General features: G+C 40.2%; 1 protein-coding gene across 1 annotated transcript; it reads left to right on the forward strand.

Moving 5' to 3' along the window:
• The first annotated feature begins 22,142 nt into the window (after positions 1-22,142).
• On the forward strand, positions 22,143-23,297 carry lpar5a (lysophosphatidic acid receptor 5a). Its single transcript, XM_039740646.1, has one exon. It carries the CDS (start codon positions 22,194-22,196, stop codon positions 23,145-23,147), a length of 954 nt encoding a protein of 317 aa, XP_039596580.1. The 5' UTR covers positions 22,143-22,193; the 3' UTR covers positions 23,148-23,297.
• Positions 23,298-26,061: the final 2,764 nt, after the last annotated feature.

Below are 26,061 nucleotides of genomic sequence, written 5' to 3' on the forward strand. Positions count from 1 at the left end.
AGCACATTTATTTTGCTTTATTCATTCTATCATCAGCTTTCCAAATCTGCTTTTTCAAGGTCAAGGCCGCAATAGCTTTATACACTTAATTTTAATTATTTTAAAAGTACTAGTGACTGTCATAAAATGAAAAATAAAAATGTCATTAGCCCTTATTTGTACCGTGACGTTATCTTTCATGCCTTCCTATGTTAAAGTAGATTTGCTTGAGTAAATCAAAATGAAAATCTCGTACTAAGCTGAAATAGTGAAAACTCTCAGAGCAGGTAACACTTTTGAGATGGAGTATTATTAAGATACCTTCACTGCTGGTAGATCTTAGAGAATGTTACATTTCAAATGCTCTCCTTCCCTTTCCAAGCTGAAGTGCTAAAATTCAGTGTCCATTTTCGTACATTCTCCTCTCTCTAACAAATCTATACATCGGTGTAGATGACACATTCAAAAAGAATATTTCTATTAAAACAAATAAAATAGTTTTGCTTGAAAACGTGTCTGTCTGTCTCCACTTTGATTGCTAAGGACATACAAGCCGGAGGAATTCGTCCCCAGTCCATAGTCCACCCAGCCATATACCAGTGCCTTAATCTCGGCCTTCATAAGACTGTGAATTTGCTCCTTATGTCCAACCATGTAACACTTCAATAAACTAAGCACTTGATTACATTTCTTTTCACTTTTTCAGCATTTTTTCTGTGTATCTATATCTCTCAATTATAATAAAGAAAATCCTGCAACGAGACAAGACTTTTTGAAAGATTTTTTCAAGTCCCATGAGTTGAGACCTTGGCCATGAGATTTTTTCAAGTCACGCCCTTCTCTCAAACATTTTCAGCCGTGCACACGGTACTCTCACCTCTCATTCGTGTGAATGGTTTCAGACACACTTCCTGCACTCTCAGCTCTTATACATTTTTATGTTTTCCTCACTTTAAGTTCCCAATTAAAGAAGATGTATTATGTCCAAATCTTATTGAAGAATTTCATCACAAAGGGTTATCAACATAAAAAATGAGTACACACCCAATCATAGGACTGAGAAACGAGGAAGTCAAATGAATTAACGCAAAAAATGTCGAACGGTTACACATTATATTATATTGATTAAATGCGTATCAATGGACTATGCTGAGTTGGTGGTGATCGTGCGGAAGATGAAAACAACAACTTATAATATCCCAAAGAATATCTACAACTGTTAACAACATCCAGTCTTATCTGAAATACCGTAGAAAGAAGGATGTATCCAAGAAAGGTAATGTAGTACATCTTCCGCGGATAACATTAGACAACAAAGGAGATCTTGATATGCCATTTGTATTAAAACATTAACAGTTTCTGGTTAGAACAGCTTTTGCAAATACAATAAACAAATTTCAGAGCCAAACACTCGAAAAAGTAAGTTTATTTAATAGAGAGAAAGAAATGATATTCAATAACGGGCAGTTATACGTTGCGTTGATGCATATGTAACAATTTCCATGAAAATAAAAATCTGTTTAAATTGTACATCTGCATCCCCATATGTGAGCAGTAGAACCGCAAAGAGGCTAGTGCGTAGCGCGGGCCGGGGTTGGCAAGCAAAGCGAACAGGGGGCAAAGCCCCCTAGTACATATATAATGACAAAATGTGCAGTGTCCATGCCTGGGTGTAATTCTGTCTAGCGTCCACAAGAGGGCTGCAATGTCCAATAAACAAAGGCAACAAGATACATAGGAGCTAGAATGGACAATTAACTAAACAATAAGAAGCACAAAGAAAGAGGGGTGTAGGGGCTACAATGCCGATGAATCAAAGGCAGCAAGAAGCAGAAAGAAAGAAGGATGTAAGTGCTAGGATATCTGATTAACAAAGGCAACAAGATTCACAAAGAAAGAGGGATGTAAGGGCTGCAATGTCCGATGAACTAGAGCAATAAAAGCAAAAAGAAAGTGAGATATAAGGCTATCATATCTGGTGAACAGTGGATCCTAAAACTATGTGATCAAAATATATGGACTTACCAATGCAATATTGTACCCATTTTAATACTATGCTAGCATATATGTACTGTGTTTCCACAGCAATATGAAACTTTCAAGAAGCAAATCATCTACATAGAAATAATCCAAATAAATTCTCCACTCTTCACATGCTTAAACAGAATGGACTTCTAATAGCACTATGGGTTTTCTAAGTTTATCATGATTAGAATCTTTCTGCCATTGTTACAATTGTGTTCCCTATCTTGCATTTTCTTAACTCTATGAGAAAATATGCAAAATTGTTGCTAAGTCTGTTAAAAGCATGTCAACAGGAAAACATGAACTGCTGACACCTAGAAATCAACACACAATAAAAAGCACGCTTTTCAAAGCATTCCACAGGTTTTTGGTTTTACTTTTTTCAGTTGTTGCATTCACTTAAGCAGAATATGGTACAGGTTTTAGACGTTAGCTCATCTGCTTGAGAATTCCAAGACCCTGCTACTGCTTGGGTGGATTTTTCCTTTTCTTGCCATACTCACAAGGATTCTTTATACTCATCAGACTGAGTTTTTTTTTCATGCTTTTAAATACTGTATATATTAGGAACTGTAAATCTGATGAGTTTTTTCAACATGTCTCTCACAGTCACAGTGGTTAGCTATTTTTGCTTCGTTGAATCATAAGCTCATTTCCAAGTATCAACCACACTTTATGTAGAACCTTCTGTAGGGAGTATGTCACAAGTCTTTTTTATGTGAAAGCATACATTTTCCCTTTAGAAAAGGAGTAGGGGGAACAGCCCTTGGCTCTTGTGCAAAAAATCTCCTCTAAGAATCTTAGCTAGGAGCTCCATGGTGGAAGGGTATTTGTGACCCGGTGGAAATTTTAGAGATTTGTGTGTTTTATTTATTTCATTTCTGGAATTGTTCTTTTCACTTTTTTTTTTTTTACACTGAGTGGATTTATTACTTAAATGTGTTTTTGAGGTTTTATCACTATTGTTTGGGTGTTTTTTTTTGTGTGTGGCCTTTGTATTCTTTTCCGGAGTGATGTTTATCACCATCACTTTGGTAGATCTAATTTAGGCTGTGTCATGTGTCACGAATTGGGACTAATTGGGAGGCAGGACTATAAAGGATCGGCCAGCAGTGTTTTGAGGCGCGGGACTCTGGTTTGAACTCAGGGATGTTGTGTTCGGTACCCTGAGAGCAAGTGCAGACACTGGATGAGATTGCAGCGGGTGCTTCACCTTAAATTGACAGAATACATGGTGACTGGTACAAATAGCGCGAAAGACAGAGGTTCAGTGAGTGAGATAAGAGATCGGGAACTCGACTAGTTGGTGTTTCCAATTGACTTCTTACTGTCCGCGTTTCGACGTAGTCGAGGCCCAGAAGATGTGAATATCCTCAATGTTGTCCTTATCTGTGGTGATTTAGATGCTGATCATTGCTTCTTGTGTTCACTCAGGTCGATTAGATTGGAGAGCCTTGTTCTACCACTGTGTGCGTATGTGTGTTATTTTAGGAGATGATGGAGCAGCATGGAAAGCTGTCCCTCAAGATGAGCTTATATGGTGGATCTCTGGTGGATGCAGGATTTAGCTGAACGAGTCAAGTTGGCTACACAAGGGTTTTTGCACTGATTTGATGACAATCAACAGAGACGGAAATTCACGAATATCTGGACAAGTGCAGTTGCATTGGGTTTTGAATTATCTATTCTGTCTCGGATGTTGGTGATTGTATGGTTTAAAAAATTGGGTTATTACCCATTTTTTTAAATTGTTTCTCCGACGTGGTTGCTCATCCCTGTAAATAGAAAAGAACCTGTTTTTAGTAGCAGTCTGGAGATTAGCTTAATTTTGGGTCCCAGTTCCCTCCCTTAACTGGGTGGCGTAGTGAGCAGTTATTCCTTTGGTCCGGGGCCGGGCAAGGGGGGGAAATGCCCCCTTAAACAAACATCCTGCCCCCTTAAATCAAACTTTTAGAAGCTGAGAGAGAAAATAATAGATTACCCACAAACTGAATATGGACAAGATTTACTACAGTAGCTGAAAAATCCACTGGAAAAGGCACAAATGAGATGATAGGTTTTACCTCTTGTTCGCTCTTTTCCTCCGTGCACTGTTTGTCCGCAGCTCACACAGCACTCGGCAGAGATCCCCCACGCACCCTCCCCCCAGCTAAACATCCAATCACTGTTAGTATGCAAATGACCCGGTGTCAGGTTTCTAAGCAGGCAGGGCTGCGCAACAGCGGCAGGCTTTGAGGAAGCAGCAAATCTCTGTTGCCAAAGTCATAGCGACTCGTGAGATAATTAACAACAACTAAAAATACATCTATATTTGTACAGTCAATGGGGGACTAGTCCATTGTTCTTCTCACAGTTTCAGTCTGGTAGAGAAGTGTTTCTTTCTCGATCCCACAAGCACCACTGCTGCCGCAGAGAGCCGACTGGAGGACCCGTGTCTGTCTGTCAGACCCCGACACAAAGCCTCGCCCCAGCTTTTAACTCTGCACTTAACAGTTTTCTCGTTTCATATACTGATGAAATCACAGCGATTTTAGTAAAGCTTAATTACTTTCCTCCCCAGCTTCCAGCAGTTCACAAAGGGAAAGTTAATGCTGTGAGATGCATCCTTTTTACCAAGCTTTTAAAAGTGTGACGCTGCCCCTGCCTGTACCAATAGCAGTAGCAATGATCAGAGACAGCAACTAGCATGTCTACTCCTGTGGCATCAACAGGCACTGCTTCTCCTGTACCTCTGCCAACAATTGCTGCCTCAAAGCAACCCGCTCAGCTACCCAGTGAGTTAAATGGCAATACACCATCCCAGCCAATACTGGGTAGTTACCCCAAACGTGTATTTGGTGGTACAACATTAAGATCGTTCAATCCTGCCTGGTACCGCACACGACCATGGCTGGAGTACTCTGTTGTGTGGGACGCATGCTTCTGTTTCCCATGTCGGAAATATGGCAGCACTGTTAATGAGAGGGATGTAGTTTTTACCTTAACTGGTTTTAACAACTGGAAAGCAGCACTTGATCGAGACAAAGGGCTACAGAGGCATGTGTCCAGCCACAAACATGTGCATGCTTCAACCATCTGGACTGAGCATAAAAGCAAAGAGGCCACAAGGGGGACTGTGAATTCAATGTTGGTTGGTAAAACACAACTTGAAAAAAACCATTATTATGTCAAGAGTATTGGGAGTGCTATAAGGTTTCTCTGTGTAAATGAGCTGGGCTCCGTGGGACTGCAGAAACTTTGAGACATGATGCAGCGGGTAATGATGATGACATTGCTTCAGGTATTTTTCTAAAACTGATGGAATATACCTTAGAGAAGGATGAGAAGCTAGCAAGCATTGCTAAGGGTGTCCCATAAAATGCAAAATGCACATCTAAGGATATCCAAAATTAAATTATCCAAACACTGGCTGACATGGTGCTTGGAACGGTCAGGAAAAATTATGAAAGTGCTGATTCTGCAGGGTTTTGCCTCAAAAGTGATGGGACCAGGGATAGGTGCAATGAGGAAAATTTGTCTGTGATAATCTGGTTTGTCAGAAATTCCATGCCAGAGGAGCACCTTATTGGGTTGCTTGACTTGTAACAACTTGATGCAGAGTACATCATCTCTGAGATGCTGTTATACCTTTCTGATGCTGGCTACAGTGCTGACAGTATACTTAACCAGTGTTATGATGGGGTTAGAGGTGGTGTACAAGCTCTGCTCCAAAAGAAACTTGACAGATATGTCCCATACATCCACTGCTACAACCACCAACTGCACTTAGTGGTTGTGCATGCCATGCAGAGTGAGCCGTGTGCAAAAAGATTTTTTAGCCTATCTAGTTCACTCTACAACTTTTTTCACCACCACTATGTGCTCAACATGATGCACCTTACTTGTCTAAAAAGGCTGCTTGAGATCAGATGGACAAGCCACTATGAGGTGACAAGGTGCACTGTGGACAATCAAGAACAAATCCTTAGTATCCTATCAGAGATGACAGAGGATGATGATGCTGCAGTTGACCTGTGTACCGAGGCATCAGGCCTGCTATGCCAAATTAAGAGGCATCACTTATTTGAGATTGGAAAGTTCCCAGTGCGGGTGCTTGGTGTCTTGAAACCAGCAAATGCTATTCTACAGTCTCAGTCAGTTGATCTGTGCAGTGCTTCTGAGGTTGTTAGTGCAGCACGGGACTCTTTAAAAAACATCTGTGAGGATGACTGTTGGGGAGTGTCATCTCCTGCTGAGGATGAGTCACATCCAACAAAGAGAAGGAGAACAATGAGCAAACACCTGGGTCAAAGTGTTGTGCTCTCAACCTTGGGCCATACAGACTCTGGTGACCCTACCATTTCCCCCCATCAGTCTCTGAAAAGATCCCTGCTCAAAATCCTTGACAGGGCCATTTCAGAAATGGAAACTAAATTTTCACACAAGAATATTGACCTGATGAGAGCCACATCTAGTCTTGCATCCAAATCTAGCACATTTCTAGATCCCATCCTGTTGCACCCTCTTGCTGTGATAGCTGGCACTTTATCAGATGTTGTAAGTCTGGAAATTGAAATTCTTGTGGCAAAACAGATGCTGTGCAAAAAATGTTCAAAGGAAACAGACCTGTCCACTGTGTGTAAACTCCTGCAGGAGTACAAGGAAGCCTTTCCTGAGTTGCATAAATTGTGTGTAACAGCCCTGGTAATTGGTGTGTCTTCAGCATCGTGTCAGAGTTCCTTCTCCACTTTGTCACGGGTCCTAACCCCCTATGGTCACACCATGTTACAAAAAAGAAAGAGGAATTTGGTGATCACGGCCCATGAGAAGTCCATAACAAATAACTTGGATGTGGATGAATTTGTAAGAGTGTTTGCAAAGGGAAACATGAGACTGTTGTTGTAGAGTGGATTGAGGAGAAAGGAGAGCGGAGCTGTTTAGTTGCAAATGGAGAGTTCAGTTGCTTACAAAACAAACAAGCTGAAAACAAGACAAAAAAAGAAGAAAAAAGTTCAAATGTTCTGTTGTGTTCTACAAATTAGTTTGAGAATTGTAGGAAAAGACATGGTGAATTGTGTTTTTTTTAAATTACTATGCCAACCCTTTTTAGTTTTGTAAATATTGGCTATATTGAGAGGTCTTATTTTATTCTTACTTTATTTTGCAAATTTATTTGAGAATTAGGCCATCCAATTAAGATAATTTTTATGTTGTTGGTTGTAAAGATCTAGATGGACATTTTATTTTATTCTTTATTTTATTTTTCAAGACTTGGTGAATTGATTTTTTTTTTTATAACTTGGCCTACCCTTTTTAGTTTTGTTAGTATTGAGAAGTGTTATTGTTGGCTTCAAATATATTTGATATAGGCCATAAAATTAAGGTAAATGTCATGTTTTTAGTTGTTATAATTTGATGAGGAATATTTTATTTTATTTTTTGTTGTTTTATTTTTATGTTTTCCTCCTGAGGGATTGCCATTTTATTGTGGTCAGGGGGTTTGCGTGCCTCAGTGACCCTAAGAGCTACACCAGCAGTAGCTTAGCCTTCAGGTGGGACACCCAAGTTGGACCGGTCTTAGGGTAGAGGCCTGATGAAGTGCAATCCAATGACATGACAAAAACAGTTATCCAGAGCACCCCCACCCCTTTCCAGCCTCCATCGCCAAAAAGTAACAAAAAGGGGAGCGCGACGATGTGAAAAAAAGAAAACAAGAATCGAAAATATGAAAAATATATCTATTGAAACCAAAACAAATTAATTTAAACTACATTCTGATACTAGAAAAAATAACTATAGAGTTAGATAAATGTCAATAAAAGTTAAGTAGGCCTAGGTATAATAAAATATGTATCTATAATTTAAAAAGAACAAAGTGGTATTAATGGGCTCCTTTCAAGAAAACCTTTAGGGGGGCGCGATTAAAACTGTTATGAAAACATGAGAAACGTTGCCTTGGGTATTGAGTGGGGTGGAGTTCAGGGGAGTTGGGTATCCAGGTGCCCCTGACGGTTAAAGAAGAAAAAATATATACTATGTGTATATATGGCCCCCCATTACAAATCTTCAGCCAAGGAAACCAAAACTGCACCTTTTTTTATGAACAATAGGCTGCTCAGAGACTGAGTGGAAATCTGTTTAAAAGTAAGATGGCAAAAGATTTTTTTGACCATTGAACAGAAAATCCACCAGATGGTGCTGTTCTTTTAAGGTACCTCTAGTTTTAGCATTCCTGTAGACCCTTGAAGTGACTTCACAGTGGGGGTTTTATTAGGTTTACACAGTCATTGCCTTACCTCAAGCCATTTTTGACTTCCTAAACTACCTTACTTCAAAAATTTCAATTTATCCTGTAACATTTGTGGACTGTATTTATTACTTTAAAAACTGCTCATGTGATTCTGCAACATTAAAATTATGTAAAAAGTAACCCTCATTCAGAGCTTCAGGAATTTTGTAGTTTGCCAGAACAAAAAATGGTTCTCCAGTGAGGTGGTTATAGTTAAGACATTTTGGCAAACATGAAATTTTTAGTTTGGTTCATTTTTAACCGTTCAGGTGGCATTAGTGCATTTAGTATGATGTATAAGATTTCTGATCAGTTGCCAGAGTGATTAGCATTGCTGTTTCATTGCATTGGAGTTAACATCTTATTTCTTGCATAGCCCCAAATCACACAAGGAATGCCTTAATGGGCTTTAACTTTCCCTGTTTTTGACAAAAATCCTCCCCAGTCTTTATTCCATAAGAAGACAAGGTGGGAAAAAAACTCCCAAAAAATACTCTTTGGGGGGATAGTAGAAGAAATCTTGGAAAAGGCCATACAGAGAGATAACCCCTTCCAGGTAAGTTGGACATGCAATGGGCAATACAAAATGGGGTAAATACAAAATGGAACACAAGTAACATAGCACGTGTTCAGTCTCTTCCTGTGCATTCCCTGTGCAGAGAGAGAGAGACAGACACACACACACACACACACACACACACACACACACACACACACACAGGCGAGTCACACACACACACACACACACACGAGACACACACACATACACACACGAGACACACACGCACACGCGAGACACACATAAACAGGCACGCGCGACAGACAGACAGACACACACACACAGGCGAGAGACAGACAGACACACAGACACAGAGGCGCGCGCTCATAAGAGACACACACGCGAGAGACACGCGCGCGCGCACGTGCATTGTTGCAATGTTACTTTTCTTGGTTGTTTATTAAATTACAGATTTTTCATATGTTCATTTTTTCCCCTGTACTTAAAGCTCATTAAAAAAAGAGTTTTTAGCGAGCGGGTCATAAGGCTATAGCGCAAATTCTTGCAGTGTTAGTTTGCTCTGTTGTTCAAGGTTTTCTTAGTGTTATTCAATGTTTTTACATTTAGTTTACTATTACGCTGTGCTTTCTATGGTATAATTAACTATATTTGTGCTTAAAAACTTAAAAAAATATATATTTACATACAGTTCATACGGTCTGGAACAGATTAATTGTATTTACATACAATCCTATGGGGGAAATTACTTCGGTTCACGACCAAATCGGGTTACAACCAGAGTTTTGGAACGAATTATGGTCGTGAACCGAGGTTCCACTGTATCAGACAAAATTACAGGCATTTTAAGGAAATACAAACCAGTATTACTGAGAGAGAAAATTAAAGGCACACAATACAGTGACACATATTACAGCCACATACAAGGTCCCTTGCCATTTAATATAGACTGTTCATACAAATGTTTATGTACTACTGTTCTAGCGCCCGTTATTTTAACGGGCTTAATGTCTAGTACTGTATATATATAAACTCTAGTGAAAGACAGCTAGCCTTTTCTTCAGCACCATCACTTCCTACAAGCTTTCCTGTTTTTCAGTAGTTTTAAGAAAGATATTAAACACCAATCTCTTTATCTCCTTTACTTAATTTGACAGCAAATTGAAACTTAACACATTTACAGCTTTCACAATATGCAGGAAGTAGTATATTAATTAATCTTTAAGGGTTTGACAAAACTGACAGCAGCTACACAGACATGAGAATTATGTCCGGCTCCATTGTTCTTAGGTTTATTAGTCTATACCTCTAAAAATATTTTCAGTGAGTTGGCAATTCAGAAATATGAGGTACTTTGACATAAAAGCTGGCTTAGTGGATTATAAACCATAATTTTATCAATTTAGTCTAACCGCTAGCACTCGCTCTGCTACCCTGATAAAGTCACTGGAGCTACAAATTTTTAAAAAGTCTGAATTAACATAAACTGCTCTACCTGTAATTCAGGGTGCTCATAAGAAATGTAATGACTTACTTCATGAGGTAGAAATACATAAAAAACAAGAATAATTTTGTCAAATATTTGAAATATTAATGTGTGTTTTAATTGTAAATGTTTCATGTCTAAATATTCTCTATTATACAATTTATTTTTCCCCCTCTGATGGAGGTCCATAGGGGGCTAGACTCCTAGTAAAGGATTAAAAGTCAAAAATAACTTCATAATCACTGACCTTGAAATAGTCTAAAATGATACCTGGCAACTTTTAAACAAAAGCATGTGATTTTTAATCTTCTGGGACTAGTTCTTCGGGAGCTAGAATACCAGTAATCAAAAATATATTAATGATCAGCAATCTTGACATGGCTTAAAAAAGAAACTCCACACGCCTATATTCATCCATCCATTTTCTAACCCGCTGAATCCAAATACAGGGTCACGGGGGTCTGCTGGAGCCAATCCCAGCTAACACAGGGCACAAGGCAGGAACCAATCCTGGGCAGGGTGCCAACCCACCGAAGGACACACACAAACACACCCACACAACAAGCACACACTAGGGCCAATTTAGAATTGCCAATCCACCTAACCTGCATGTCTTTGGAATGTGGGAGGAAACCCATGCAGACACGGGAGAACATGCAAACTCCACGCAGGGAGGACCCAGGAAGTGAACCCGGGTCTCCTAACTGCGAGGCAGCAGCGCTACCACTGCGCCACCGTGCCACCCCCCATGCCTATATTACCAATTCCAATTTTTTGCAAAATGGTGTAACTTGACCCCTTGTATTCCAACTTGGGTCGGGTGATGTGGCATGCACAACTTCAAGTCATTCTGATCATTTTTGCTAAAGACACCAATTGGTTTACTCTTCATCATAAAGTTATTTCCTACCCAACTTGTGGTTCAAAGATGACCTGAAAATGAAGAATTTTCAGGTACAGAGGCCTGAATAAAGGGGGGAACCCCAAAATGGTCGATATCTTGCATCACCAGACATCAAAATGAGTAGAACATTATGTCACATGTTGGGGTTTCTTATATTTGTGAGTCACAAGGCACAGGACAAAAAAACGAGAAGTGATCTCTAAGTGTTTATCAATAATTGTTATGAACTCAAAAGTACAGCATATATGTTAACAGTTTACATTTACATTAATTTGCTTAGCAGATGCTTTTATCCAAAGCAATTTACATAGGAGGTAAATATAATCGAGTAACATTAGGCTAGGGCCTGTTTGTTCAACAGGTATAATAGTAGGACATTTAACAAAAGTTGACTGGCACAAGTAAAAAAATGTAATAACTAATAAATTTACAATTATAGATTAACAATCAACAAAGCAATAAATCTTAATGTGACAAAAATTTAAGAAATATGAAAGATCACAGAGGAAAGCTTTTTGTTTTATTTTCTTTTCAATCAATTTGAGATATATTCACAGAACATGTGGGTTTACAATTGTTTCTTAAATACAGTACATTGAGTGAGTTAGCAGTACTGATGGAGGTGGGAAGCTCATTCCACCAATTAGGAACTACACAGGAAAAGATTCTGGATTGAGACCTGATACCACGCAGAGGCAGCATCACCAGATGCTGTTCACTGGCAGACCTGAGTTGGCGAGAAGGAGTATAGCACCTCGCCAGTGTCTCCATATATATAGGTACTGATCCACTGTAGGCAGCTATCAAGAATTTGAACTTAATACATGCTACTACAGGGAGCCAATATAGCAACATGAAGAGAGGAGTGAAGTGTGCCCAACTGAGCTGGTTTAATACAAGATGAGCTGTGGTATTCTGGACCAACTGCAGCAGTTTGAAAGGACTTGTGGATGCTTCTACCAGAAATGAGTTGCAGTAGTCCAGACAAAAAAACACCAAAGCCTGGACCAAAAGTTGTGCTGCATATTCTTTCAGAGAAGCTCTTATTTGCAGATGTTGTACAGCATGAACTTGCGTGAACAAGAAACAGTAAAAATGTGCTCAGAAAAAAGGTAGCTGCTCATCCATCAACACCCAAAGGCTGCGTACTGACTTGGGAGGTGTTAGCAACAGTGAGCCAAGCTGTGCAGAGATGGAGAGCTGAACAGACTGGCTGGCCATGATGGCAGGAAGCTTGGTTTTGCCAGGTTGAGCTGTAGATGATGTCCTTCATCCAGGCTGGGATATCTGTAAGACATGCAGAGACTCTTGCTGTTACAATGCTGTCCTCAACAGAGAATGACAGGTACAGCTGTATATCATCAGCATACAGTAGCACTGATAAGAGAACCAATAGGACTATACGATGGAAACCAGCGAAGTTGTGTACAGAGAGAAAAGTAGAGAACCCAACATTGATCCTTGGGCACCTCTTGACAACTCTCCTTGCTAGGACACACTGTAGAATCTGCCAGAGATGTAGGATTCAAACTATCTGAGAGCAATTCCAGTGATGCCCAGGTCAGAGAGGGTGGCAAGAAGGATGTTGTGGTTGACCGTGTCAAAAGCATAGGAGAAGTCTAGAAGGAACAAGACCAATGACATGTTCGTAGCTCTAGCAAATCATATCTGGTCGACCACAGTCAGTAGAGCTGTCTCAGTCAAGAGATTCCTCTTGAAGCCGGACTTGTTGGTATTGAGCAATCCATTCTGTACAAGGAAGGAAGAGACTTGGTTAAATGCAGCATGTTCAAGTGTTTTTGAAAGACAATAAAGAAGAGAGACAGGCCTTAACTGTTAACTTGGAATGGATAGAGTGTTTTTTTTAAGTGGGCTTATCGGGCATGTTTGAAGATGGAAGGAAATATGTAATTGCAGAGATGAGTGTGGAGGATATGGGGCCTCATGTATAACGCCGTGCGTAGAACTCGCACTATAACATGGCGTAAGCACAAAAGCCGAAATGTGCTTACGCACAGAAAAATCCAGATGCAGGAATCTGTGCGTACTCCAACTTCCACGTTCTTCCGTTACATAAATCCCGATCAGCGTGAAAACAAACGCTCGTGCACGCGCATTATGTAACGCCCCCAAATCCTCCCAGAATTACGCCTATTTGAATATGCAAATCAATATAAATCGCCCTTAAGCGCAGCCTTCTGTGAAAAGACAATGGGAAAAGCACGGGGAAAATATAAGAATTTCAGCGAATACCAAGTGGAGGCAAAGGAAAAACATACTATTTGTTCAAATAAACCGTGGTATAATCAACAAAATGAAGTTGATCGAGTGACATGGCGTGTTGGAGAAACTTGAAAGCTCACATTCACAAAATCTCACAGTGCCGGAAATAAAAAAGAAGTCACATATCAACGTTGCCGTGAAAAGAAGAGTTGTAAGCCCACTGTCTGAGTGTCATATGAAAGTTTATTAGGGTACAGAGAAAAAAGGCACACGGTGGGGAAAAAGCACGAAATGTCAACTTTAATCTCGAATTTTCCACTTTAATCACGTAGTTTATTTTGTCATTTAGTAGAACATTATAAACATCATCTTAAAATCGTTTAATTAACCAGTTTCTCAAAATTACATCGTAATTAAAGTAGCACGTTAAATGCTTTGTTTTGTATTTGATCTTCTACTCGTATGTGATCTATGTGTGTGAATCACTACTTGCTTCTTAAACTGGCTCTCTTCCTCCAACTGGACACAGAGTCCATTACATTTGTGATATTACAGCTCTCTGAATAACTAAAATACTGAGATGAATACGTGATGTCATTTTCATGATGATAGGAGCTAAAGCACATTATTAAACATGTGCTTCATGAGCCTCGTGCTCATGACAAGCATTTATCTTTTGTCGAAATTTGTCGCTGCGTTTTTAGCTGTGTTGTTATTTTCTCTTTCTGTTTTATATTCAATATATATTGGCGTGGCCGCCCCAAGAGTCCTTGCTTTTCTTTCCCCAAGTAACCGATCGCCATACAATCAGCTCTGTAATAGAAGTTAAGCCATCTGTAAGCTTAGCGCCGATTCTTCAAAACGTTTAAAGAACATTGAAATATCTTCGTAGTACATGTTTAATTATTCTATCCTTAACGACACTCCCAGTGAAGAATATAGATTATTTAAATGAAGTTAAAGTTTTATGTGTATAATTTAACAAACATATTTTGCTGCATTTCACCTTAAAAATGATATCGTCATCATATGTAAATATGCTTTATAAAGTGGCCCAGGTTGTGAGATATTATAACTGTAGTGCAAGTTTACAGTGGGGTGATTGTACTTATAAGTACAAACCGTTCTACAAGGAGCAATTGATTGAGTGCATTTAAAGTTCTTGGGATTAAACTGTTTCTGAACCGTGAGGTCTGTACAGGAAAGGCTTTAAAACATTTTGCAGTGGCTGAGACAGCGTGTCCTTAAAGCTGTATACCGATAATTCTCTTTCTGATCAGCTGCTGCTGTGATTCACACTCAGATACAGTGATATAAATACTCCGAGTCGTGCAGTGAGAGTAATATGGAAAAAGATGATCCGCTGTGGCAACTCCTAACGGGAGCAGCTGAAAGAAGAAGAAGAAGAAGAAGAAGAAGAAGAAGTGAGAGTAACAACGCTAAAGCAGTTATGGTATTTGGAATACTATGGCTGTTCCCTGGACCATTATATTGTTACGAGTTAATTACAATCAGATGCATTACACTAATAAACAATATGCGGTTAGTTTCTGTGTATTTATAAAGCCGCGTCATGAAAATAATGAGTAATCACACAAGAACAGTACCATTGCTTTGACGCTGGGTGCCGCCAGTTTGCAAAACCGAGTGGAGAACTTGCGTACGACAAGGCATGAGGTACCGTGGAAAAGTGCGTGGCTTTACGCCAAGTGTAGGTTTTATACATCGCGATTTGAAAGTGGAAAAGTTCTTACGCAACATTTCTGTGCGTACGCACCGTTTATACATGAGGCCCATGGTCTGAAGGAGATGTGAGGAGATAGAGTCAAGTAGACAGGCAGTCTCTGATGTATTTTTGGCAAATTCTAGCAAAGTTCTCCTTTAGGCAGGGAATGTCATGTATTCTTTCTTGTCTATTTAATGGCTTAGCCCCCTGGATGGGTAAGGAATCTTGAACCATCTTGGTCAGAACACCAGCCCATCCATTACAGGTTATAGATTAGAGAAGGAGCCAATCCAATAAAAATCCATTTCTCATATTTGCATAAAACAGTTTGGGTATACTATGGATGTAAAGCACATTAAACTTAAACCTCTGTTAAAATGGATTATTCCTAACCTACCATTCTTGTGTGAAGCTTTGCACATTATCAGTGCTCAGGCTGGGACAGCCTGTTATTTCTTCCCATTCATACCATTGGGGGATACCATGGGTTGAGACCACTAGAAGGCATTTTAGCACCCCAAACTCCAAGCACAACCTCACAGACACAGTCCTGGGTTCAAAACACAAATATTTTTTGACCACACTACCTTTATCATTCTCTATGTTAACACAGCATAGTAAAGCAGTATAATTCTGTCTTCTCTCTCTCTCTTCTCTCCTCCACTTGAATACAAATTCTGTATCTCTTGTGGTTATTCATTATCAGTGGCTATCTTTTTGATAGGGTGTGTAACACTGTTTACTTAAAATGCATATTTTGCGGTTCATATTTTCACAAACATAGCTGCCAGTTATTTCAAGTATACATCGACTCGTACACCGTCATCATATATAGAACACATGCTGCACCTGCAACAACATATTGTTCACATTTACTGTTTGTTCATTGATGCCGTCAAATGCCAATACATAAACTGATGCTACAGAAATGTTTTTTCCCTTGCATCAGGTTATGTTTATTTTTAAAACAGGTAATGTGTTCTCTGCACACATGACCCACATTTATCTATACTAATAAAAGGCAAAGCCCTCACTGACTGACTGACTGACTGACTCACTCACTCACTCACTCACTGACTCATCACTAATTCTCCAACTTCCCGTGTAGGTAGAAGGCTGAAATTTGGTAGGCTCATTCCTTACAGCTTACTTACACCTGTTAAGCAGGTTTCATTTTGAAATTCTATGCGTAACGGTCATAATGGCCGACAACGTCCGCCATGTTGAACTTTCTTATTTATGGCCCCATCTTCACAAAATTTGGTAGGCGGCTTCCCTACGCTAACCAAAACCAATGTACGTACTTATTTCAGTGGTATGATGCCACTGTCGCCTGACATACTGAACTTTACAACGGTCTTTGTTACTTATGGGGTCATCTTCAAGAAATTTGGTATGCGGGTTCCCAACGTTAACTGAATCCTACTTACGTACATATATACGTCCATAGCCTGCAGCTCGGTCACCGCGTGAGGTTGCCTCACGTTGTTGGCTGCCTGCCTATATAAGGACGTCCGTCGCTCCAGTCTCTACGTTCCCTTCCTTGCTTCGCCACAGGAATCACATCTCCCTGCTGATAACTACAGCCTTTATATTTAATCCACGGCTTCTCCGCTGTTTAATTGTTCGTTTATTACTATTATAGTTATTGTGTAGGTATTTTAGACTTCCTTTACATTGTTCAGGTACCCATTTCCTTTATCGTTCCAACCATACCCCTATTAACATGTCTATCGAGGTGATCACCATCGATCAAAGAACTGTCACTTACCGAGTGGTTTCCATGCCCAGAGATGGCACCTACCTTTTCCATTCTCTTTGTTACATATTGCACGGCCATATCAGGCTCACTCTTGATATCCTGAGGAACATTATGTCTTATGTATTGAATGACTGGGACAGGTTGAAGGTGTGGACTGATGACGGTACAGGAGATAATTATACTACACAGGAGCACTATAAAAGTGAAATGCTTAAGCCCTTCACCTATGGTTCTGCGTGTGAGTTTATGGCTACCGCTGAATTGTTTGGTTGTCGCTTACAAGTGTACCGAAATAGCCAAATATTTTATACCTTTGGACAACCACCAATGCCTCTTAAACATCTTAGATTCACAGGTGACGATTTCAGTAGTGGACACTTTGATGTTTATGAATGTTTAAACTCTCAAACGCTGGATGTGAAGTTATCGATGAAACCGGTTGTATGCTTACAATGCTTGACAGATGCCGAATGTCACTTCAGCACAAGTCCTGCAAATACTGTCATAATTGAAACAAACCATGAAACTCAAACCGATTATGACAGCAGCAATCCAAGCTGTGAGATTTGAGACAAGATTGCTGTTCACATGGCCAACTTTACGTTGCATGCTCAAGAGTAAGCTCAGCGCACAGCTTGGTCATATTACAACCGGAGGGCTGAACTGACAATGTGGTATACAAAGAGATCCTTAACAAATAATTATTGGTATATTTTCCCTCAGTTTAAAAAGGTTTAATTTTCTTCTTAATAAAAATTTTAAGGCAGTATTTCGCCGCTGCGAAGCGCGGGTATTTTGCTAGTATGTCTATAAGGGTTTTTTAGGAGACTTTTTGAGTGTAGATGGTTCATTGTAAACCAAAACTTGCTATCTGTGGACCAGGTTAACAGAAGCACTTCTGATCTGTACAGTTCAGAATCACTGCCCCTATTTTGAGCTCTGTCTTCATGAGGCATTGAATTGGTTCAGAAATGTGACAGTCAGTGAAGAGTAACTGTTCTCACCCAGATGTAAGCAGAATTCACTCATGGTTGTCTACAAATGTATATATCATATGTCTGGCTTCAGTGAGACTAGATGAAGACTGACCCATCCAACTGGCTAATAGATCAGAAATCTTAACAGAAGCATTTTAAAACTAGTTCTGGATGAATGCTCCCTCTTCCAAGTCTTTGAATAAGAATTAAATAGAGGCATTTTAACTCATAAGTTTGTGCCCTCTTTGTAAGAGAAAGATTAAAGTAAATCAGGGCTTATGTTGTATACTGTATATCATACTTCTAACTTATATAATCCTTGTGTTATGATAGACTGTATCATTTTGAGTTTTTTTTTGGTCCACACCCAAACCACAAAGCCAAGAAACAGAAGGTGTTTAGGGGGACCTTTACTAAGTTTAAATTCTTTTTTCCTTCACATAATTCTAGCATCCTTGCTTGGATGCTTACAAGAATCCCCACAAACTCCATCTTTTTGCTTGTATTACCAAAAATAGGAAATGGATCTTTACATCTATTTGTTCTAACAAATGTTCTTGCAATAAATACTGTAGTAGGATGGATAACAAGATTTTTTATTCATTCATTTTCACAGATCACCTACTCCTGTACTGGACTATTGGGCAGCATTTGATACAAGATATGACAGGTACACTTACTCACACATAAAATCACCAATAAATGTAATATCTTTGACATGTGGGAGGAGAGCCCATACAGGCACAGGGAAACCATTCAACTTTACATAGACAGTGAATAAACTGCAATTTAAACCCAGCGCTAACAAGCTGTGAAGCAATATTGCCAATCACTGTGCCACTTCCATTCTTGAAAAATGTAAAAACATAAACACAGTGAAACACCCAATCTCATTTATTTTTACATCTCAATTTTAGGATTCTACAGCAGTTATCACAGGGTTTTCAGCTCAAATTCCAGACTAGATGCTGAGTGTAGGAAGCTAGCATATTCTACCAGTGCTGGTGTACGTCATCATTTACAAATGCAAGACAAGGATCACTTGGAGTGGTAACACTGGAGTTGTGAACTTATATTCTTTTCAGGTCCTAGATGTAAACATAGGTGCCATTGATTTTAGTTTTGTTTGGTAGATTATGTCAGCTCTGTGTCTAGTCTGGGCTTCTCACTTAAAAAAAAAAACAAAACCTCTAAAAGATGTACAATAGAGCTTTATTTTTATTTTGTCCACTTGGTTAGGATGTGGTTTGCCAGGAGACATCGTGTCCTCTCATAGAGGATCAGCATTGGGCCAGTGCAGCTCTGCGTGTGCGACAATGGAAATGTTGTGTTACTTCTGTGTATTGGAGAGTCCTGAAAAGGTACTGGTTAAATGGTGGCTGGCAATGTTTTAGAAACAGACAATTAGAATTCTAGATTAACTTCCTGTGATAGTGTTGTGTCAAAAAGCACTGCATATAATTTTTTTCTTAAACTAGTTGGTATTAGGGCAGCACGGTGGTGCAGTGGGTAGTACTGCTGTCTTGCAGTTAGGAGACCTGGGTTTGCTTCCCGGGTTCTCCCTGCATGGAGTTTGCATGTTCTCCCCGTGTCTGCGTTGGTTTCCTTCAGGTACTCTGGTTTCCTCCCACAGTCCAAAGACATGCAGGATGGGTGCATTGGCGATTCTAAATTATTCCTAGTGTGTCCTTGGTATGTGGGAGTGTGTGTGTGCATGTGCCCTGCCCGGGGTTTGTTTTCTGCCTTGTGCCCTGTGTTGGCTGGGATTAGCTCCAGTAGACCCCCTGTGACCATGTAGTTAGGATACAGCGGGTTGGATAATGGATGGATGGATGGATGGATAGTTAGTGTTATGAGGCACAGATGTCAAATCAAGTCTGTCAGTGATCCCATAGCCATTTTGTTCTGTAGGGTAGTAGCACTTGCAGAGGCCAATGTTATTGGAAATGTGGAAGACACCTCAAAGGTTGTCACATTTGGGCAGCTGGAGGGCAATGGAACACAAATTAAAGGTTGGATCCACCACGTGTCCATGGGTCTCCCTTTGGAATGAACAAGGTAGGTTCCACTCTGGCGCAGTTTATTGTTTAGTATGGGATGGCATGATGAATATCTTTGCTTTGCTATATGACTCAAATAACATGGGTTGGCCGGCCAAGGAGAATGGTTCCTTATGCAGCTGGGAAGGCATGATAAAGAAAGGATATGAATGGGTGGGCATCCTGACTGGGCTGGTCAATGGTACCTTACCTGGTCGGAAGGCCATTATAAGGGAAGGACAGAGGGAGGCTGCTTTTCGGGGCTGTGTGTTCCCCCCAGTACACTTGGTAATGGTATCCCTCTAGTATGGCTCCCATTTAGACACCTGTAGGGCTGAATGGGAGTTGTAGTTTTGAGGGGCAGCACTGTTGGAGTTTTTCAGGTGCCACTAGGGGGAGCTGCTTGTTCCCCTGTTACGGAGAGGTTCCACCTGACCCAGAAGTGCTTCTAGGTGGCAATCCTGTTGCACCAGATGTACACCATGGTTTGGGTTGTAAAATAACTGCTCTGCCTCATCCAGGAGTCAGAGTAAAGGAGGAGATGGACAAGGCTTACTTGGAGGAGAGTGGGTGTGGAAAAGAAAAGAATAGGAAATGTGACTGTGATTTGCCACTAGATAAAAACCTGTAAAAAATATTTTTTGGATAAAAATATCTTTTTTTGAACTCATGACTATGTGCTTTGGTTGTGTCGGGTTGTTTGGCATTCTAGAGTGCCCGCTGTCAGTCACACTATTTATTATTAACTCCTTCATCTAATTGTGCACTGTCTAGTAGTGCCACTCCCTTCTCCTTCTTACTATTTTGTTTGCTGGCTAGGGTTTTTTTTTTTTTTTTGTTTTAGGACAGTGTGACACCCAGGAGGACCGGAAGAGGACTTGTGCCTCCGCCAGACCATGAGGGGGTGACTGTCCTGGTTGTTTTGGGGACCACAGGTAGAGAACTTGGAAGTTCAACCCTGTAGGGGTCCATGGTCACCGCAAGGGGGTGCCCCAATGCCTAGAGAGCCCTGGACCTCAGCACTTCCACCACACCCAGATGTGCTGGGGGGAAGAGGATTGGCGACACCCGGGTACACAGCCGGTGCTTCCGCCACACAGGGCCGTGTCGTGAAGGTTACTGGAGGACACCAGGAGCACATCTGGGTGATTATAAAAGGGGCCCCCTCCCTCCATATGATGGCTGGAGTCAGGAGAGAAGGAAGGACAAGGTCTCTGGAGGAGGCAAGGAGGCGGCCTGAAGAAGCAAAGAGGCAGTGTGAGGCCTGGACTTTGGGGTAAAGTGGGTTGTGTGGCACTTTATTATTGTACATAATAATTGTAAATAAACATGTGGTGGTGCTTAATAACATGTCTACCTGTCTGTGTCCGGGGCTTAGTCCACAACAGATCACCGCATTGTTTTCAAAGACCACAGAAGCCATTATGCAGCAACTAAATAAGAGAAGTGCACTTTTATTGTTACATTTCAGTACCCCTATATTGTACAAAGTGAGACAGTGTTCAATCTCTATAAGAACCAGGCAATAAGATGAAGTGGTTAAAGCACTGGACTCTAAAAGACAAGGTCACTGCCTTTGCTTCGCAGTTCAGCCCTGTCTGAACTCCATTTGTTAAAGGCGTCTGCTGTATGTCTTGGGCTTAATATGTTATCTCACATTAAGGAGTCAGCCAAATATACAATTATAGCAAATAAAACCTTGTCTAATAGCTAGATTTTGGGAAGTCTAAATTCTGAGCCCCATTCTCACTCCTTTGACTTTACTGTCATTTCACTTTAAGAAAACCTGTTGCAGCAGCAATGAGTACAAGGCAGAGAGCTGCCCTACAGAGCTTGGAAACCCATCGCAGGGCTTCTCCATGCACCATTTCATAATACGGCTGTCAATGGTTTGTGGTTTTTGTGTTTTACTCTTATTCATTTGCATTTTGTTGCAAGATTTTTAATCTTTGTTTTTTTGTAGATAGCTGCTAGCAGTGTTCTTAACGGCCATTCTCACAGTTTGCACTTTATGACTAGATAGTACTTTGTAGCTGTTGATCACAACTGCGTCTTTCTCTCTCTCTCTCTCTTTCTGATTTGTCATATCTTTTAGTTTGGTTAACACCTTGCTGCTGCTCTTCCTTTCTTGAATTGTAATTGTACAATCCAGTAGGTGTGGTTTTCAAAGCGGAAATGAGAAGGGTTAATATACCACCTCAATCTTGTTTTGATAGTATCAGTCTTTACTGTCGCTGAAAGGACTAAGAAGTGCCTGCCTTTTGCGTTTTTCACTGTGCAAAGATCAATGGCAAACTTCTCATGTGTGTCTACCAATGCAACCTATCCGCACATTCTCTACACGACCGTCTACAGTGTGGTGCTGGTGATAGGCCTGCCATGCAATGCTGTCTCCTTATGGATTTTCTTCAGGCGTTTGGGTCTACAATCTACTCCTTTGATTTATATGACCAACTTGGCTATTTCAGATCTCCTCTTTGTAATCTCTCTGCCTTTGAGAATCTTCTACTTTGCCACTGGTTGGTGGCCTTTTGGGGACATCCTGTGCATGATACCTGGAACCTTGTTTTCGGTAAACATTTACTCCAGTTCATTTTTCATTGGGCTTATTAGCTTGGATCGCCTCTTTGCAGTAATTTACCCACTGCGGTCACGAAATATTCGAACTCCATACTTTGCAAAGCTGGCCTGTGGATTTGTATGGGTATTCATTTTCACAATCAGCATACCCATTGCTTTAAACCACAAAGCAAATAAAGATTCCTGCAATGTCACACGCTGCTTTGAGGCTTACTCGGTGGAGAGCTGGAAAAATGGATTTATCATGTTCTGCTTGCTGACTGCAATTGGCATTCTTGTTCCATTTCTGTTGATAGCTATTTCCACCGTAGGGGTTTTAAAGACCATAAAGTCAAAGAGTATTGGCATGGAAGCGTTTGACAAGCAGAAAATGGCGTGTATGTTCTTAATGAACCTCTTGATGTATGCTATTTGCTTTGTGCCATTTCATATCATATGCATACTCTATAGTCTAAATAAGCTAGGTTTCTTGCACAACGATTACACTCGTGCCCAGATAATCGGCCTGTGCTTGGCCAGTTCAAACAGCTGCTTGGACCCACTTATCTACTACTTCACAACTGATGCCTTCTGGAAGAAGAAAACTGAGCAGATGGACTTGGCATCTACACAGAGTAAGCTGCCAACTGTGAGTCTGCTAAAGTGCGAACTGTCTGTATAGAGACCCAGCTTTGAGACTCGGTCTAAGATCGTTTACTCACTGCTAAACTTCTACAATTAACAAGTGGACATTTCTCTGGTTACGCTTTCTTTGTTTGCTTCTTCTCATGTGTGGTGGTTTGTGCTCATCGGTGTCTATGAAAATTCCTAGTAAGTAAAAGTATACTTTATCAAATACAGGCTGAGTGATTTTTGTGGTATATCCTGTTCCTAACTATCTCTGAATTATTCAGAATGATTTTCACTGCTGAAGATTAGTAAATATATAAACAGGCATCTAATACATAGAAGAAGGCAGAAGCTTAGGTTGTTAAACAGTCTTAGTGAGTAGCACCATGGTGTAGTGGATGCCGTGCTACCAAGATAAGGTGTATCCCTCAAAACCCATACAGGGGTTGAGTGTGGCAGCTCCACAGTCCAGGATTTGAATCTTTCTTTGCAGAATTTGTACCGTTCTCCCTGTGCCTTTGCCTAAGCTTTCCTCCCACATCCCCAAGGCGTTGTGTGTCAGTGGGCGACTCTGAACTGTCAGGGTGTAAGTGTGCCTTGTCTAACGTTTGTTTTTGGATTTCACCTAGTGCAGCTGTCACATTTAAACATGTTCAGATGATGGACGGATAGATCTCTTTGTCCTCTAGGGAATTTCATACAGCACTGCTTGCATTAAATGCTGCATTGGTTTGCTGAGTTTGCACCTCCGCTCAAGTTAAATGTCACTTCTTTTTGTTTGTTCATTTACAGCACAGACGGCTCTCCAGCCATCTCCACCCCCGTGTTTATTTCTTGCCTTTAAACGGTTTATGTTTGCAAAGCTAAGCGTGATACTTTCCATCTTCACGCCTCCGGACAACAGGCCACTCTGCATTTTTTTTTCTAAATTTTCCTTCTCATCCTGTGTTTCTCTGATTTTTCAGTATTAGGAAAGGCTGATTTCAAACCCTGAACTCAGAATCTACCTAGTTTACCTGCAGTGAATAATGAATTTGTGGTATAAACCATGACAAACATTTGGAAAATGACATTTAAAATGATATACATTGATACAAATTGTGTATTATTATATTTTTTTCCCCAAAGTCTAATTCTTTTTCAAGTTAGGTAAGTAACTGCATATGTCTGCTAAAAATGACAAAGGCTTGCATGCACAATTACTTACATTCTTCACATTGGAAATGGCCCAGTGGTTAGTGCTGCAGCCTTACAGCTCTGAGGAGATGAAGCACTGTGTGAAATGTGCATGTCATCCCTGTGCTCATCCAAAGGTGTGTCTGATAGGTCAGCTAATGGTGCCAGAGTGACCCTGTAGGAGCCACTACAGGTGTATACATTGCAATAGATTAGTGGTCTCACGCCTGATCCTTTTGAGATAGGCTTTGATTTCCTGTGAACCCGATAATCAATAAGGTTTAAGAAATGGCTGGACCCTTTATAGGATGTTCCTACCAACTCTGTCCACTGTCAAGGTGTTTTTCATCCGTTCCACTTTGTTGCACCTCTCAAATAGCTTAGATGTCTTAAATGAGACTTACTAGTCTGGTCCACTTCAGGATCAATTCTGTTTTTAATTTAACATCCACTGTCATGTAGATTTTACATTCCACTTTGAATCCTTGTCCAGTGAAGAAATTCTTTGGTCATTACTTCATCCTTTACTTGTGATTGCTGCAAGTTTTACTAAACTGTCCAGTCAGTAAGCACAATAGGCACTGGTAACACCATAACTCGGAAGCTTTTTCATTTTAGAAGAACCTTTCCATTATGTCACAGTTCATATTTTTTTAAAAGAGACCAGATTAATGCTTAAATCGAAGGAGATCGTTCATTTATTCCTTTTTTTTTTCAAATGCAACAGTCTGATAGCACGAGCTGAACACACTTGGTCAGATTAGGTCAAATCACAGTTACAATTATAGTACATGAGCGAGACGCAGTGAGAAGCGGAAAACACCACACAGTGACCAAGACGAGAATGAAACCCAAAGCTCTGGCATTGTGGGATAACAACACTAATTACGGAATCACTCAAATTGGATGGTGACCACAGAATTTAGTTTCTTTGTTTTTTTTTTGTTTTTCTCTCAGTCAACACCACTGAGTGGGCCATGTAATCTCAGGTACGTCTGCCCTCACAAAACAAATTCTTAGAAAACCTATTTTCATATTTTCATATACATTTTCAATACTACAATTTTACATAAAAAAGAACTGAATGAAAAGAAAAGTGCAAAATCTGAAACTGTTGTATATTCAGTGCCAATAATCATCAAGTTCAACACTTCTAGTAGTGTATGGGTTTTGTTGTTTAACATCTGGCCTTGTATTTGTGTGTTCTACCCCAGCAATACTGCACAGTATCTTCACAGCAATATCATCCTTGGATATACATTAGCTACGGTAAAGGGTTTTGGTAACTAAATATTCAGTTGATGGTGCAGTAATTGAGATATTTTAGTAGCCATGTTAATCACATGCGCTGGTAAGCTAAGCTACCGAAGAGCCATTCTTGAATTTGTATGATTATGTTTATTTTTAATATTGTTTTACATTATTATCTTCCATCACACTGAAGAGTATATTTCTGTATGGCTATGCCTATGCGCTTATGAGGGCCTCCTTACCACATTTGATTAATACAGCCTGTGTTTAGCATTAGGCCTTGAGCAACCATGCAAACCTGTGGTATTGCGTGGGATGAAGTTCTGCTTGTTTTCGCCTTGTGCGTATGCATTTTAAGGCATATTTTGGTGTATTTTAAAAATCAAGCAGGTTTAATTTGCATTATACTTAGTGCCGCTCTGCTAAGTTCTGTTGTGGCATTGACTCTGCTTTCGCCGACTCTTCTGTCCACTTTCACAGCGTTGTTTTAGCCTTACTTTCTTCCTAGATATTTACCACTTAACAAAGGAAGTTGTGCT

Source organism: Polypterus senegalus, chromosome 1 (genome assembly GCF_016835505.1).
Source record: "Polypterus senegalus isolate Bchr_013 chromosome 1, ASM1683550v1, whole genome shotgun sequence".
Classification (NCBI taxonomy): Eukaryota; Metazoa; Chordata; class Cladistia; order Polypteriformes; family Polypteridae; genus Polypterus; species Polypterus senegalus.